This window comes from Mauremys reevesii, linkage group 1 (assembly GCF_016161935.1).
Source record: "Mauremys reevesii isolate NIE-2019 linkage group 1, ASM1616193v1, whole genome shotgun sequence".
NCBI lineage: Eukaryota > Metazoa > Chordata > Testudines > Geoemydidae > Mauremys > Mauremys reevesii.
The window spans coordinates 44,100,914-44,119,009 of NC_052623.1; the positions used below are offsets into that span (position 1 = coordinate 44,100,914).

The 18,096-nt window shown below is 51.1% G+C and overlaps 1 protein-coding gene across 8 annotated transcripts in view; it reads left to right on the forward strand.

The window, feature by feature from the left end:
• Nucleotides 1-18,096, forward strand: part of RNF17 (ring finger protein 17) — a 227,700-nt gene that overhangs the window by 192,297 nt on the left and 17,307 nt on the right. For all 8 annotated transcript variants that reach the window (XM_039498951.1, XM_039498917.1, XM_039498908.1 and 5 more), the window contains one exon: nt 6,846-7,005. In XM_039498951.1, the coding sequence (XP_039354885.1) occupies nt 6,846-7,005 (160 nt within the window). The remainder of the gene's footprint in view (nt 1-6,845; nt 7,006-18,096) is intronic.

Consider the following 18,096-nt stretch of genomic DNA (forward strand, 5'->3'; position numbering starts at 1 on the left):
CCCTTCTGGTCAAGGGCCTAATCTTATGCCCATTGTAATCAAAGGACAGACTCTCACACGCTTCAGTGAGTTTTGGATCAGACCCCAAACCACAGACCAGTGAGAAGCTGGTTAGGTCAAAATCTGACAGAGGGATTGGTTTACACTGAGCTATTAAAGTTATGTTGCTTGGTAAATCTATAGATCAATCAGTGGCTCTGCGTTACTCTCTTTAATGACTTTTTTTGTATACTGCTCTAGCTTTCTACATGAAACCATGGAAGTTTCTTGGTAGAGCTAATGCTGTTAAAATATAAGACTGAATTTAAAATGTGATAAGGTGCTTAGATACCTTAGTGATGGGCTTCCAGTTTAAGAACTAAAATAGAATATATGTTCTCAATTTAATTATCTAACAAATGCTTTTGGTTCCTTGTCCATGAATAAGCTGAACTTCTATATGCTTTTTATCAGGATAAATATTCCTTTATAAAGCCACTGCTAGAAACTCTACTCAGATTCCTCTAATTGTGGGCAGCAGTTATGTATATGCAAATCAGCATGAAACGCATTACAGTGATTAGAAAAATAACATGACATTTGATTAAAAAAGATTCTAATTACAGAGTGGAGGGTAATGGTGAGTTCTTGTTCAAATGCTGGCCCCATCTATATTCTACAGCATGAGTATACATGCACTCCATACGCCTGCGACTGGAGATTTGATGCAGACCATAGCTTTGTATATTAATGAAAGTTTAGCTCTATATATATAACAATTATTTCATTATTTATACTAATTGGCTACATTAAAAATAAAATTTAGATGAAATAGAATGTTCTTCTTCGAGTGATTGCTCCTGTGCATTCCAGTTAGGTGTGTGCGCGCCGCGTGCACGTTCATCGGAAGATTTTTACCCTAGCAACACTCGGTGGGTCGGCTGGGCGCCCCCTGGAGTGGCGCCGCTATGGCGCAGGATATATACCCCTGCCGACCCATCCGCCCCTCAATTCCTTCTTACCGCCCGTGTCGGTCATTGGAACAGTGGAGTGCGGCTTAGCTGACCTCCACTTCCCTAGCTACTCGTAGTTTCTCTCGTTAAGTATATAGTTCAGATGTTTATAGTTGTAGTTAACTTTATTTGTTTGTAGTATAGTATAGTGTATTTATTTCACAGGGGTTCGGGGTTTATCCCCATCCCCTCACCCGGTGCCGGGTCCGATGCCCGGTCCACAGGGTTTTATAATGCTCGGCCGGCCACAAGCTGATGCCGACAAGAGATCCTCTCCTAAGTGCCTCGAGGGATCTCACCTCACAGATAAGTGCCGCATTTGTGAGGCCTTTAATCCGAGAACAAAGGGGAGCAGGACTTTAGTCTCAAACAGCTCCTGAGGGAGGCAGCTCTTGCTCCTCCGCTCTCGGCGCCGAGCGCTGGTTAGTCTTCAAGGAGCGCTCCCTCGGCACCGGATCGCCGGTACCGCCAAGGCCTCTCGGCACCGGCCGTCGCTGGCTTCCACTCGGCATGGATCCCTCTCCTGGAGGATGAAGAGGCACAATATCCTTGCTGTGTCCGAGCTGCCTGCTCCGAAGCCGAGCGCTATGCTCAGTCGGATCGCCCGGCACCGATGTCCGCCGTGGCACCGACAATATCCGCACCATTAACTCCGGCCAGGCAAGAGCCGTCGAGTCCGGTGCTGGAAAGCTCCCCGGTACGGACCGTGGTCGAGCTCGCTATTAAGCTGCGGCCGAGCTGCCTGCTCCGCAGCCCGAGCGCTCTACTACGTCGCACTGCCTGGCACCGGTACCTGCTGCGGCACCGACAGTATCAGCACCGTAGACTCCGGCCACGCAAGAGTCGTCGAGTCCAGCACCTGAACGCTCCCCGGTGCGAGCTGTGGTCGAGCTCACTATTCCCTCCACGCCGGAAACATTTCCACAGCAAGGGAGTTGATGGCAAGGGCAGAGCCTGCGCGGCTTTAACCCCCGGCACCGCCGGTGCGGGTTATATTGTCTATCGGCGAGCCTGTCTTGCTCACGCCACCCGGCGTCGGCTCCACAGAGCAGCAGCATTCACGATCGCGGTCCCGCAGACGTTCTCGGTCCCGTCACCGATCGAGGTCCCGACGCCGCTCGCAGTCTTGGCACCGTTCTCCATTTCGGTACCAGTAGTGCTCGCAGCACCGGTCAGCGTCCCGTTTGCCGGCCCGGTACACTCAGCACCGATCCAGCTCCCAGCACCGCCCCAGGCACCGGGACTCCCGTAGCCACTCCTGATCATTGAGCCTCACGCTCTCGGTCAACTGCCCGGCACAGCTCCGGTGGCAGGTCCCGTTCTCGGTACCCGTATGTCTCCCAGTACCTATCCCCGGTGCCGTGTCGAGCGACGTCAGTTAGAGAGGGAAACTCTACCAAGGGCTTTTCAGCTCCTCCAGGGCCACCCAGCCACGCATCAGTGTTGCCCTGTGCGGACACTTCATATGCGCAGTACTCGGTTTTCCGATGTGCCCTCCAGAGTCTTCCAGGAGACCTATCAGTGGTCATTCTAGTCACCTTGGGCGTACTACGACACCAGAGGCGTACCGGTGGTCCCATCTCGCTCCATTCCGTCGGAGCTCTGGGTGCCAGAGGCGACAATTAGCCGTTCCCCTCCGACCGGTACAGAGCAAGCCCCGGTTCAGCCACCGGGCTCCCAGATCCCACCGGATCAGGAGGTCGTCCAGGAGAGCGAGCCCACACAGGACCCGCTTGTACCTGGCCTTTCTTCTTCCTCATCCCCAGATGAGGCGGGGGCAGGAACATACTCCTCGGGCCCTCCTCTGATCGAAATGCAAGTACATGGTATCCTCCAGGGGGTACGAGTACCTATATGTACATCCCCCCCCCCCCCCGGTTCCCTTGTCGTCCAGTCCCTCAATGGGACGGAACACCATGGCCAACAGGCACCAGCCCCTAAATACAAGGAGGCTAGGCAAATGGTCTTACTGGGCCGTACGATGTACTCGGCGGGAGCCCTGCAACTTTGTGTAGCAAACTAGCAAGCCCTGCTTAGCCACTACTATGGGTGGCGGTGGGCAAATTTACAGAGTCGGTTCTTCAGAACTCCCGTCAAGAGTTCGATGCCATGGAACAAAGGAAGAAGTTGGTGAGGGCTTCCCTCCAGGCCTCGTTGGATGCAGCTGACTCCGCTGCCATGACTCTGGCCTCGGGTGTTGCCACGAGGCGCATTTCATGACTCCAGTTATCGAGCCTTCCCTCGCAGCTGCTGCGCACTATACAGGACTTGCCCTTCAATGGCAAAGGCCTGTTCTCTGGAAAAAAAAAAAAAAACTGGCCCTAGGCTGCAAAGCCTACAGGGCAGCAGGGTCACTTTGCGCTCTCTCTCGGCATGCACACGCCGGTGCTTCAGCATTGACCTTTCCGTCCCCAGCCTCACCGCTCTTACCCTGCGACTAGACAAAGACAGGACTTTGCCAGCAGGCGTTGCTTACGCGGTCGTAGGCATCAATCAGGACCCCAAAGGAGCCAAAATTGCGGTCCTCCTAACCACAATGGGACAAAAGCCTACCCATCCTCATCCCTCTTAGGGACCCCTCTCACGAGCGATTCCTCTTGCAAGGGGTGCGGACACTCCTCTTCATCGGAGCTATACAGGAGGTATCTAAGGACGAAACCTAATCCCCTAGGCGAAGGGAGGTCTCAGACCTATCTTAGACCTGCGGGACCCCAACAAGTTCACGATGTCCCGAAGACTGGAATGCCGCCCTCGATATGAAGGGCGCGTATTTTCACGTCGCCATTTCTCTTCCACACAGAAGGTACCCCCGGTTTGGGGCCTACCGTCGTTTCCAGTATACGGCCCTCCCGGTTGGCCTCTATACAGCCCAAGTGTATGCAAAGTGCAGGGCTGTAGTCGCCGCCTCTCTTCGCCACCGTCGGATACACGTTCTCCGTATCTAGACGATTGGCTCATTCGAGGGACCACCGGGCCCAAGTTACCAGTCATGTGGGCATCGACACGGACCTATTCCTGTGTCTAGGCCTGATGATCAATAGAATAATCCACTCTGATTCCCACACAGGGAATAGAATTCATTGGGACCATCCTGGACTCCAGTCTCGCCAGAGCCTGCTTACCTCAGCCTCGGTTTCAGGCGATGGTAACAATTGTACAAGGTCTACGGACCTTCCCGACAACTTTGGCTCACACTTGCCTAAGTTTCCTGAGTCACATGGCTGTCTGCACGTTTGTTTCCAAACATGCCAGGCTTCGCTTCCGCCCACTTCAATCGTGGCTCACCTTGGTGTACCACCCGGGCAGGAGATAGCATACTCATGGTCGTCTCGTTCCCCCTGAGCATCCTAGGCTCCCTCAACCGGGAGTCAGCGCCCTCCCTGGTGTATCCAGGGATGCTGTTCCATTCGCCCCTCGGGGTCCCTCGTGACAGACACCCCATCTCTCAGCTGGGTGCTCACCTGGGTCAGTTTCGCACTCACGGCCTTAGGTCGGCTCAAGAGCTGGCCTTGCACATCGATGTCCGAGAGCTGAGAGCAGTCTGCCTTGTATACCAGGCGTTTCAGCTGGCGGATCGCCTCAGCAGATCCTTCCTGTCTCACAAGTGGTCGTTTCCTCCGGACATTATCCATTCCGTTTTTCGGAAGTGGGACTTTCCCCGCATAGCCCTCTTCGCTCTCGCGAGAACGAAAAGAGAGAGACGTTCTTTTCATTCCAAGGCCTCTCCCTGGGCTCGATCTTGGAGGTGTTTTCTGATGCTATGGATGAGTCATCGACTGTACGTTTTTCCACCATTCCGGCTGGTTCACAGGGTCCTGCTAAAACTCCGCAGGGACAGAGCGCACCTGATCATGATCGCTCCAGCGTGGCCCAGGCAGCACTGGTACACCAGGTTGCTACCCCTGTCAGTAGCCAACCCTATTTCCCTGCCTCTTTGCCCAGACCCCAGAGCGCGGGATCATGGTAAGCTTCACCACCCAGACTTGTAATCCCTGCACCTCACAGCATGGCTGCTGCGTGGCTGAACCGATCCGAGTTACATTGTTCTGCCTCGGTTCTACAGGATCCTCCTGGGTGGTAGGAAATCTTCCACTCGGTTAACGTATCTGGCAAAGTGGAAGCGTTTCTCCTGCTGCTATGTAACGCACAATGTTTCTCCCGCCGAGGTCCCGTTCCATTCCATATTGGTCTACCTCTGGTCTCTTAAACAGCAGCACCAGGCGCGGTCCTCCTTAAGGGTACACTTGGCAACCATCTCTCCCTTCCACCCAGCGGAGAGTGGCCACTCCGTATTCTTACACCTTGTGGTTTATAGGTTCCTCAAGGGTTTGGAGCGTTATTACCCCCCCCCCCCAGTTGGCCCCCGCCAAAACCTGGGTCTTCAACCTGGTTCTAACCAGTTTTATGATTGCCCCATTCGAGCCACTGACAACATGCTCGCTGACACCTGTCCTGGAAGACAGTTTTCCTTGTAGCCTTTCTATCGGCCAGACGAGTCTCAGAGCTTCAGGCTCTCACGGTGGACCCATGGTATACTGTGTTCCTCAAGGACAAGGGCAGTTGTTACGACGTCCAGCCTTCCCCCCTAAGGTGGTGTCGGCCTCTCATATCAACCAGGATATCATTCCTTCCGGTCTTCTTTCCGAAGCCACACTCATCGCAAGGAGAGCAATAATTGCCCTCCCTAGACGTCCATAGGGCGTCCACAATCTATATCGAGCGGACAAAGCCCTTTCGTAACGCCCCCAAACCTTTGTCGTACCGGCATACCGGACGAAGGGCATACCTGTCTCCTCCTAGAGGATTTCATCTTCAATGTCGTTGTGCATCCGCACCGCCTGTGTTTTGGCCCATGTTCCATAGAACCACCTTACTGCACATTCCACCAGGGCTCAGGCTTCTCTGCTGCCTTCCTGGCTCACATACCCTTTCAGGGGTTGTGTCATGCAACTACCTGGTCCTCGGTCCACACCTTTGCCTCATTGGTCCAAGAGTCCAGAGCTGATGCAGCCTTTGGCTCAGCAGTTTTGCATTCTGCAACATCTAACTCCGACCCCACCGCCTACGTAAGGCTTGGGAATCACCTAACTGGAATGCATAGGAGCAATCACTCGAAGAAGAAAAGACGGTTACTCACCGTTGTAACTGTTGTTCTTCGAGATGTGTTGCTCCTATCCATTCCAGACCCGCCCTCCTTCCCCACTGTCGGAGTAGCCGGCAAGAAGGAACTGAGGGTCGGATGGGTCGGCAGGGGTATATATCCTGCGCCATAGCGGCGCTACTCCAGGGGGCGTCCAGCCGACCCACCGAGTGTTGCTAGGGTAAAAATCTTCCGACGAACGTGCACGCGGCGCGCACACACCTAACTGGAATGGATAGGAGCAACACATCTCGAAGAACAACAGTTACAACGGTGAGTAACCGACTTTTTTCATGCTTCGCAAGAGAGATCAACTGTTTTAGAAGTTGTTTTTCCATGAATTTCATAGTGGCAAATCCAAAGGAGTGGGAGGGAATCCTGAATAAGACCAAACCTCTGTGGAAGTTTAACACCTTCACACTTTCATATATGCAGAGCTTGTGTTACTATGGTTACCAGGTGTGGCATTAATAAATAGTAACTGGTTGCCTTGAACTAAACCCTGAGTAGTAAAATGTAAAACAAATCTTAAGGTGTGGAGGAAAGAAGAATTAGGGGGAGGGGCAGTGTTTCTTAAGTGACAAATCTTTCCAAGATAATAACCATTATCCTCGTAAATATCCCTTTATCACTTATTACACCTGGCAGTTAATTCTGATGTGTCTGTGAAAGCTGTAATCTTTTGTCTTTTATAAAACCCTTGTCTTTTTTAGATGTACATTTGTCTTGAATCAGCAGAGGGCCTTAACCAGCAGAGCGACACAGAGGATAGTGGTGTCAGCTGGGATTTGGAATCTGAGAGTCTAGATCAAGTCCTGAAGCAATGTAATCAGAATGTGGAGTCTCTTCCTTTTCTAACAGATTTTAGAACAGGTATTTTTGCAATTTTGTTTTCCCTGTTATACCTTACAGAAGTACAAACCCTCTTCAGTAAATACTTCTATTTTATGTGTCTCTATATTTTTAAATAAAACTTAGCTATAAATTCTTTTGGGAGTGTCAGAGTCGCAAGAGACAATAGTGGTGGTTCTTCGAGGGCTTGTGTCAACTCCATGTTAGGTGTGTGCGCTCCCATGTGCACAGTTACCAGATATTTTTCCCTTAGTGGTATCCATAGGGCCAGCCCTAGCGCCCCCTGGAGCCCCGTGCTCTTGCACTGCTGGCCCCACACCCCTTCAGTTCCTTCTTATCACCTGTGACAGTTGCTGGAATGACTTCTCTCTTGTGCTTGCAAGTTCTCCTAGTGGTTTTTGAACTCTGTTATTCTTGTATATAGTTAGGACTTAGTTGTTAGCAGTTAGTTAAGTTAGAGTACATAGTGGTCCCATTGCAGGATGTTGTCCCAGGGACAGGGCATGTCCCGGTCCCCGTGTTTCAAACTGGGTGCCAGCTGCCATAAGCCCATGCCAGTGAGCGACCTGCATGTAAGCTGTTTAAAGTGCCTCCAGAAAGCCCACATTAAAGACAGGTGCACAATCTACAGGGGCTTCAGGCCACACACACAAAAGGACAGGGACATTCATCTGAAGGCCCTGCTAATGGAAGCAGCACTCAGATTGGCCTTGGAGCTGTCCCACTCTGATTCAGCGCCGAGCACTTTGGCCTCGGTACGGAGTGCTCCCCCAACACCATGGTCTGCTTGGCACTGTTCACCATCTTCAGTGCCGAGGAAGTGGCACAAGAAACTGCGCTGAAACTGGGCACTGCCGTGTGTTAAAAAAGGATAAGAGGAGAGAGGCTGACAAGATGAGATCCCTGCTGAGCCACTCATCCTCCCCAGAACTATGGTTAATGGCAGTTGAGCCCAATCAGGGATCCACCACTGACTCCTGGGAGCAATTGGAGCACCCTATGCTTGAGAGCCCCTTTGACACCAGAGGCATTATAGACAGCAGAGGACCTGATGCCCCTCCCGGTACTGCACAGACCATGAGACCACTCTTCATTGAAGACTGCTCCCTCAAGAGGGAAACCCCCTATGGATCTACCGCAGTGGTCACCAGCTTCGTGATGCCAGTCCCCAGCTCATTGGCACCGGTCACTGGAAGCATGGCACTGGTCTCCGTCCCCACCACAGCACCATTCTCTGACTCCACATCCAGGGGCGGCTCTAGAAAGTAGGCTGCCCCAAGCAGCGCGGAGCGCTGCGCCGCCCTTCCCCGGTCCCGCGGCGGGTCCCCTCTTCCCGCGGCTCCGGTTGAGCTCCTGCCGGCATGCCTGCGGCAGGTCCACCGGAGCCCGGGACGAGCGGACCTGCCGCAGCCGCGCACCTGCGGTAGCTCAACCGAGCCGCGGGAAGACGGGACCCGCCGCAGTCATGCCTGCGGCAGGTCCGCTGTCCGGGCTCCGTGGACCTGCCGCAGGCATGCCGGCGGGAGCTCAACCGGAGCCAAATGCCGCCCCCCCGGGAAACGGCCGCCCCAAGCGCCTGCTTGGCGCGCTGGTGTCTAGAGCCGCCCCTGTCCACATCATATCCAGCAGGTGGGAACAGCAACAGCTCTGCCATGGTCTCCAAGGGAGGAATACTCATCGGAGACCAGAGAGGAATCCATTCCCCCACCAAAGAGACACCACTCTTCTTACACACAGGACTTCAGTGCTGTTCCTGCTGTGGGCACTTGGCCACCAGGGCAATGGCCAGTACACTGGCAATATTGGAACCCATGGGGGGTTCCTTCCAATGCCAGGCCCCTATTCCCATCTGTCATCCACAGCCGCATCTGAGAAGCGAGTCTTGGCAACACCCCAGCCAGTACAGGACCCCGATTCAGACTCCAACCCTGGTACCGAGGCCCCAGCAGCAGCTTCAGTGGAGGTGACCCCAATAGTGGAGGACTTTCCAGCTCCTCCTGTGGTGTTGGCATCTTCCTCGTCCCCAGATTAGGCAGTTGTGGGTCCCACCCACTGCCTCTGGATGACTTCCCGGCTCACCAAGATCTCTTTAAATGGGTCGCCACAAATTTGGAGCTAGAGGCAGAGGAACTGAAAGACCATGAACATCCTCTTTGATATTTTAGCTGCAGCAGCCCCCTCTAAGGTTGCACTGCCAGTCTATGATGGGGTGCTAAAACTGGTTAAAGCACTGGCAGACCCTGTCTTCTCTGTCCCCAACTTCGAAAAGGGCAGAGAAAAAATACATTCTGGCTAAGGGGTATGAAAACATGTACTTGCGCCCTCCCCCTGGGTCCCTGGTGGTTTCCACTGCAAATGAGCGGAACAGACAGAGTCAGGTGAGTGCCATGTCTAAAAATAAGACTGCAGAGGGGCTTGACTTGTTTGGCAGAAAGGTGTATTCAACAGCTAACCTACACCCCCAGATCTCCAACCAGCAGGCACTGCTGGGGAGATACAGTTATAACATTTGGGACTCTATGGCCAACTTCAAAGACTCCCTGCCTCAGGAGTCAAGGCAAAAATTTCTGGCCATTCTGGAGGAAGGCAAGGTGGTAGCCAAGGCCTCTCTTTAGGCTGCCTTGGGTGTGGCTGACTCAGTGGCCAGATTGGTGGTGGTCATGCGGTGCAGCTCGCGTCTGTAGTCCTCGGGCCTTTTTCACAAGGTGCAGCAGTTGGTCCAAGACCTCTCTTTCAAGGGCAATGCATTGTTCTTGGAGCAGATGGACACCAAGCTGCACAACCTGAAGGACTCCAGGGCCACGCTGTGATCTCCAGGCCTTTGCACACACCCGGCCTCCAGAAGGCACTTCTAGCCGCAGCCACATCCAAGGTTTTGGGGGCCTTTTAGACACAAGCCCTACAAGAAAAAAGGGAAGGGTTATAAGCGCAGCCAGCCTGCATCTTCTACTTTGGCCTGCCAGTCAGGCTTGGGCCAATACCTGGCTGGCCAAAGACAGGCCTTTTGAGAGTGCACCCAAGGACAGTATACTCGACTTAACCCAGGATCCACCATCCTTAAGATCTCCTTAAACTCCCTTTTGGTTTTGGACCATTTATTTCCATTCTATACTGTCCCCCAGATAAATTCAGACCACTGGGTTCTTTCCACTGTGACAGATTTTATCCATTCCTCCCTCCCACCCCATACCTGTCCCTATTCTGGGACCCTTCTCACGAGCATCTCCTCATCCAGGAGGTAGAAACCCTCCTACATGTGGGGGGCGTAGAGGAAGTTGCTCGAGACTTGACTGGGAAAGGGCTTCTACTCCTGATATTTCCTAATCCCAAAGGCCAAAGGGGTCCTCAGGCCTTCCTAGACCTGCATGGACTCAACAAATATCACAAGAAGTTCAAATTGTGCATGGTCTCTCTGGCATCCATCTTTCCCTTCCTGGATCTGAGAGACTGGTACTCAAACTAAAGGATGTTTATTTCCACATCTCCATCTTCCATGGTCACAGGAGATTCCTATGATTCATGGTGAGCCAGTGTCACTACCAATTCACCACACTCCCTTTCAGACTTGTGTCATCGCCAAGGGTTTTCACAAAATGTATGGCAGTAGTTGCAGTTTACCTAAGACATCAAGGTGTACATATCTATCCCTACCTCAACAACTGGTTAGTCAAGGATCATTCATGAGCTCAGGTTCAATGCTGTGTCAGCAAAGTATAGGCCACCTGTCGAGAGCTGAACCTGCTGATAAATTAGCAGAAATCCACTCTGATCCCAGTTCAGAGGATAGAGTTTGTAGGAACAGTGCTCAACTCTATTTGGGCCAGAGCCTACCTGCCAAAGCCCAGTTCCGGTGATGTCGGAGCTAATTGCTCCCGTCAGATCCCACCCGCTCATGACTGCTCGGGTATGCCTCAGACTGCTTGGTAATATGTCGGCATGCACTTACGTGGTGCAGTACACACAGTTGCACTTCAGACGTGGCTGGCGTTAATCTACTCCCTCAGCAGGTACCATCTGGACTTAGTTATTACAGACCCTTTGGCCGTTGTAGCATCATTAACTTGGTGGTCAGATCCACAGTCAATAACGACCAGGGTTCCTTTTGCCACCCCATGCCCGTTGGTGATATTAGTCTCAGATGGATTAGACCTGGGGTGGGAAGCCCACTTGAACAGTCACAGTACCCAGGGCCTCTAGTCACAGGGAGAACTCTCCCTGCACATAAATGTCAGGAAACTCAGGGTGATTCGCTTGGCCTGCCGGGTGTTCCTTCTCTACCTGTCGGGCAAAGTAGCGCAGGTCCTGACAGACAATACATATGCAATGTTTTATGCCAACGAGAATGGGGGAGCTCGCTTGGCCCTGTACCAGGAGGTTCTTCAATTGTGGGACTTCTGTATGCAACATGTTGTTCACCTCGAGGCATTGCACTTTCCAGGGGACCAGAATACGCTGGCAGATCACCTCAGCAGGTCTCTTTCTTCTAACCACCAGTGGTCCCTCCATCTGGAGGTAATCAGCTCTGCTCAGTGCATGGGCTTGGTAGTGGTTATCTGTCAGATGCCTTCCTATGGCTGTGGTCAGGGGATCTGCTGTATGCCTTTCCACATAATACCCTTGATACACAAGGTCCTCTTAAAAATCAAGAGGAACAAGGCAAAGGTAATCCTGATTGCCCCAGTGTGGCCGTGCCAGCACTGGTTCAGGATGCTCCTGGACTTTTCCATAGTAGCTCCGCTAGAGCTCCTTATGTGCCTGGATTTGATCTTACAGAACCAAGGCCAGCTACTCCACCCGAATCTCAAGTCCCTACACCTGACAGCCTGGCTGCTGCGTGGCTGAACCAGGAGGAGCAAGCCTGCTCAGAGCAGGTCTAGCAGGTTTTGCTAAGTAGCAGGAAATCCTCTATCAGAGCGATCTACTTGGCCAAGTGGAAGCGCTTCACTTCTTGGACCTTTGATTGGGGTCTTCCCCTGTCTATCATTTCTGCAGACCATTTTGGACTATTTGCTCCACCTGAAGCACAAAGGTCTGGCCCTATCGTCGGTCAAGGTCCACCTGGCGGCCATTTCAGTCTTCCTTCCTCCTGTCCAGGGCAGGTCAATTTTCTCGCATGAGATGGCAGGTTCCTCAAGGACTTAGAAAGACTCTACCCACAGGTTCGCAACCCGGTTTCCCCCAGGGGATGTAAATCTGGTACTGTCCAGGCTCACAAGGTCCCCCTTTGAGCTGTTGGCTTCTTGTTCATTGCTGCTGCTCTCCTGGAACATTGCCTCCTTAGTGGCAATTATGTCGGCTTGAAGGATCACTGAAATCAGAGCCCTGATTTCAAAACCCCTTACACAGTGTTCTTCAAAGACAAGGTCCAGCTGTGCACCCACCCATTCTTCCTGTCAAAGGTAGTGTTGCAGTTCCACAACAACCAGGACATTTTTATGCCTGTCTTCTTTCCAAAGCTTCATGGATCCAGATGAAGAGCGTTGTCTACATAACTTAGACGTTAGGTGGGCTCTGGCCCTTTACATTGAAAGGACTAGACCCTTTTGCAAGTCATTGCAGCTCTTTGTAGCAGTTGCAGACTCTGCGTCATCTCAGATAATCTTGTCTTGGCTAACCGCCTGCATCAGGTTTTGATATGAGCAGGCAAAGGTTCTGTCCCCAGCCATTGTGACCATCCATTCCATGAGAGTCGAGGCTTCATCAGCAGCCTTCCTCACACAAGTTCCGATCCAGGACATCTGCAGAGCAGCGACATGGTCATCGGTTCATACCTTCGCATCCCACTCTGCCATCACCCGGCAGGCCCAGGATGACACAAACTTTGGAAGAGCAGTGTTACAATCAGTACATCAGTGAACTCCGAACCCACCTCCAGATGCTTGTGAGTCACCCAACATGGAATCAACATGAGCAAGCACTCAAAGAAGAAAAACGGTTACTAATCTTCCATAACTACTGTTCTTCGAGATGTGTTGCTCACATCCATTCCATAACTCACCCTTCTGCCCTGCTGTTAGAGTGGACTTCAAGAAGGAACTGAGGAGGCATGGGGCTGGCGGTGCCCCTTATACTAGCACAGGGCTCCAGGAGGCGCTAGGGCCAGCCCTACAGATCCTACTCAGGGGAAAATTTCTGGCAACTGTGCACACATCTAACATGGAATGGACTTGAGCAACACATCTTGAAGCACAACAGTTATGGAAGGTTAGTTACCGTTTTTTTTCATCTCCTAAAGGGAAAGGTGATGAGGGGAGAGGCCACCCTGGAAATGTTCCTGCTTGTAGCTCCCTGACAGAGAAGAGGAGGAGGTTGGACAAGTTGTTGCATTTACTTTCCACCTGCTAAATACCTTCGGGCTCTCCCAATAAAGTTATTTCTCCCTTCTCAGTTATATAAATGCCCAGTCTGGTAGTGTCATAGGTTTATTCCCCACTTTGAACTTTAGCATTCACAAGATGGGGACCTGCATGGACTCCTCTAAACTAAAATTCTAGTTTAGATCTGGTTCTTGCTGCCACCAGTCAAGTTTTAAGTGTCTGACACACTCCCTGTTCCCCCAAAACTCTCCCTGGGGAACACAGATTCAAACTTGAATCTCAACACAAAGGGAAACAACCCATTTCCCCCCTCCCCTCTTCTAGTGCTTAGGAGAGATACCTGGATTCAAATTCCTTGAATCAAAACAAAGAGGGATTCACTTTTCCCCCCTCCCTTTCCCCTGAAAATCCAAACAAGGGAAGAAATCAATCAAGTTCTAAAAAGAAAAGATTTTATTAAAAGGAAGAAAGAAAGTACACTATCTCTGTAATACCAGGATGGAAAAATTTACAGGGTCTAACTTATAAAAACTGGAGAGACTTCCCCTCCCTCCTCAGAATAATCAAAGTAACAGCAAACAGAAATAAAGAGATTCCTTCAGCAAACACACAATTGCAAATGTAGAAATCAAATTATAAGACTAGTCCGCCTTTCTAATACTTACTAGACTGAATAGAAGAAAATACTTTAGGAAACTTGGAGAACTTGAAGATTATGTCTGGTCTCTCTTAGATCCAAAAAGAGAACAAAGACCCAACAAGGAACACAGAGATTTGAAATTATCTTGTCCCCTGATTGGTCCTCTGGTCAGGTGTTCATCAGGTTACTGAGCTTGTTAACCCGTAACTATCTGTTATGACACGCCCCCCAAATCACAGACAGTGGGGAACCCACACTGGCGGTGATTTCTCCCTAGAACTTTAAAATAAACAGATTAACAAAACACATGTTATTACATATACTACTAAGTATGTAAACAATGAGATTTTTCACATTTCAACAACACTTTTTAACTGTTTGATTCTGGGAAACTTTCACGAGAGAGTGCATCAGCTACTTTGTTGGAAGCTCCTGAAATGTGGTGAATTTCAAAATCAAAATCTTGGAGAGCTAAACTCCATTGGAGAAGTTTTTTGTTGTTTCCCTTGGCAGTATGAAGCCACTTTAGCGCAGCATGGTCGGTTTGTAGCTGGAACTGCCGTCCCCAAGCGTATGGGCGTAGCTTTTCCAGGGCATACACAATGGCGTAACATTCTTTTTCACTGATGGACCAGTGGCTTTCCCTCTCAGACAGTTTCTTGCTGAGAAACACGACAGGATGGAAGTTGTGATCCGGTCCTTCCTGCATTAGAACTGCTCCTACCCCACGTTCAGATGCATCGGTGGTTACTAGGAAGGTTTTGTCAAAGTCCGGGGCCCTTAACACAGGGTCAGACATGAGCATCGCCTTAAGCTCCTTAAAGGCTTTCTGACACTCATCAGTCCACTTACCTGCATTTGGCTGTGTGTTTGTGGTTAGATCAGTTAGTGGGGCAGCGATTTGGCTGTAGTGTGGTACAAATGGTCTATAATATCCAGCCAAGCCTAAGAAGGATTGGACCTGTTTCTTTGACCTTGGGACAGGCCACTTTTGGATAGCCTCCACCTTGGCCTGTAGGGCATTTATTGTTCCTTGACCCACCTGGTGCCCTAGGTAAGTCGCTCTGTTTTGGCCTATTTGACACTTTTTGGCCTTAACAGTTAGTCCTGCCTGCCTGATGCGCTCAAAAACCGTTTCCAGGTGTTCTAGGTGTTCGGGCCAGGAATCAGAAAAAATGGCCACATCATCGAGGTAGGCAACTGCACATTCTCCCAATCCTGCTAGTAGACCATCTACCAGCCTTTGGAAGGTGGCGGGTGCATTTCACAGTCCAAACGGAAGCACATTAAATTCATACACCCCTGCATGGGTGGTGAAAGCTGACTTTTCTTTAGCGGGTTGATCTAGTGGTACTTGCCAGTACCCCTTGGTTAAATCTATTGTGGAGATGAACTGGGCACATCCCAATTTCTCCAATAGCTCATCGGTGCGTGGCATTGGGTAGTTGTCGGGGCGAGTTACAGCATTTAGCTTACGGTAGTCCACGCAAAAGCGTATTTCCCCATCTGGTTTGGGAACTAGAACCACTGGAGATGCCCATGCACTGTTAGAGGGGCGGATTATACCCATCTCTAGCATGTTTTGGATTTCCCGTTTAATAGCAACTTGGGCATGAGGAGACACCCTGTAGGGTGGGGTTCTAATTGGGTGAGCATTACCTGTGTCAATGGTGTGGTATGTTTGTTCAGTCCGTCCTGGGGTGGCTGAGAACAAAAGGCCGAAGCGAGTGCACAGCTCCTTGATCTGTTGCCGCTGTAGACGTTCCAGGGTTGTGGAGAGAGTCACCTCTTCCACACCACCATTACTTTTTCCTTCGTAGTAGACACCTTCAGGCCACTCAGTGTCATCTCCTCCCTGGGCTATAAACTGACAAACCTGTAATTCTCTGGGATAAAAGGGCTTTAGAGAGTTAATATGGTACACTTTAGGCTTTAAGGAGGAATTAGGAAATGCTATGAGGTAGTTAACAGCTCCCAGGCGCTCCTGGACTGTGAGTGGTCCTTCCCATGACGCTTCAATCTTATGGGCTTGTTGTGCTTTCAAGACCATAACCTGGTCTCCTACCTTGAAGGAACGCTCTCTGGTATGTCTATCATACCAGACCTTTTGCTCTGCTTGAGCATCCTTTAGGTTCTCTTTAGCAAGGGCCAAAGAGTGTCGGAGGGTGCTTTGTAGGTTGCTTACAAAGTCCAGAATGTTAGTTCCTGGAGAAGGCATAAATCCCTCCCATTGCTGTTTCACCAACTGTAATGGCCCCTTAACCTCGTGGCCATACACAAGCTCGAATGGTGAGAACCCTAAACTGGGATGTGGTACAGCCCTGTAGGCAAACAGCAACTGCTGTAACACTAGATCCCAATTATTGGAGTGTTCATTCATGAATTTACGTATCATGGCCCCTAAAGTTCCATTAAACCTTTCCACCAGGCCATTGGTTTGGTGGTGGTACAGGGTGGCAACCAAGTGATTCACCCCATGAGCTTCCCACAGGTCTTTCATGGCCCCTGACAGGAAATTTGTTCCCGAATCTGTAAGAATGTCGGAGGGCCAACCTACCCTGGCAAAAATGTCAGTTAAGGCCTGGCACACAGTGTTAGCCCTGGTGTTGCCTAGAGCTACTGCTTCCAGCCATCTGGTAGCAAAGTCCACGAAAGTCAGTATGTATTGTTTTCCTCTGGGGGTCTTCTTTGGGAAAGAACCCATAATATCCACAGCTACTCGCTGAAATGGGACCTCAATTATGGGGAGTGGCTGGAGAGGGGCCTTGACCTGGTCTTGGGGCTTTCCTACCTTTTGGCATACCTCACAAGACCGGACATAATTGGCAACGTCCTTGCCCATCCCCTCCCAGTGGAAGGACTTCCCCAACCTGTCCTTGGTTCTGTTCACCCCAGAATGACCACTGGGATGATCATGGGCCAAGCTTAAGAGCTTTTCCCGGTACTTAGTTGGAACTCCCAACCGTTTTTGAGGATGCCAGCTTTCCTGGTGTCCACCAGAAAGAATCTCCTTATATAAAAGTCCTTGTTCTACAACAAACCGTGATCGGTTAGAAGAGCTGAGAGGCGGTGGGTTGCTCCGTGCTGCCGCCCAAGCTTTCTTAAGGCTGTCATCGGCTTCCTGCTCAGTTTGGAACTGTTCCCTTGAGGCTGGACACACCAGTTCCTCCTTAGACTGTGGACTTGGGCTTGGTCCCTCCGGAAGCGATGTAGGTGATGAGGTTGTTTCCGTTGACTGTGAACTGCTCTCCGCTGGTGCACTAGGAGATATTTCAGGCTCTGGCTGAGCCTCTTGGGTAGAGTTGTCTGCTGCTTCTGCCAGTTCAGGCCCGCTGGCGCCCTCTGGCGATGGGGTTGGAGACGGGTTTGCAAGTGCTGGTGTCAGTGCTGGCAATGGTTCTGCCACTGGTGGTCCTTCCAGTTCCAGTTCTGGGACTGGATGTACGATGGCTGCTGTAGTTGTTGGTATGGGATCCGGTTCCACCACCTCTGTCTGGGTCTCTGGTAACACAGACGGGGTCCTGGTGGACAGCTCAGGAACAGGGATGGGAGTGGAAGCTTGTTTGGCCTGGCTGCGGGTGACTACTCCCCCCCCCCCCCCTTGGCCAATTCCACATGGTTGGCCAAGTCTTCCCCCAGTAGCATGGGGATGGAAGAATTGTCATAGACAGCAAAAGTCCACTTTCCTGACCAGCCCTTGTACTGGACAGGCAATTCAGCTGTAGGTAAGCTTACAGATTTTTACATGAATGGAGAAATTGTGATTTTGAACTCTGGGTTGATGAATTTTGGGTCCACTAAGGACTGGTGGATAACTGACACATCTGCCGCGGAGTCTGTCCACGCGGTAATCTTTTTCCCACCCACTCTCAAGGTTTCCCTGCGCTTCGGGGGTATTTGAGAGATATCTGGGCCTGGGGATCCTTGGTGTGATTATGATGTAATGGACTGTACTCGATTGGGGTTCTTGGGGCAGTTGGCCTTTATATGTCCCAGTTCATTACATTTAAAACATTGTCCAGCTGACGGGTCACTAGGCTGAGGTGGGTTGCTGGAGACTGGTGAGGTGGGACTGTAGGTAGTCTGAGGCTTTCCTTGGGTTGTAGCTGGGGTCTTGGGTGGCCCCTGGTGGTAGGATTTATTGTCAGCTTGCCC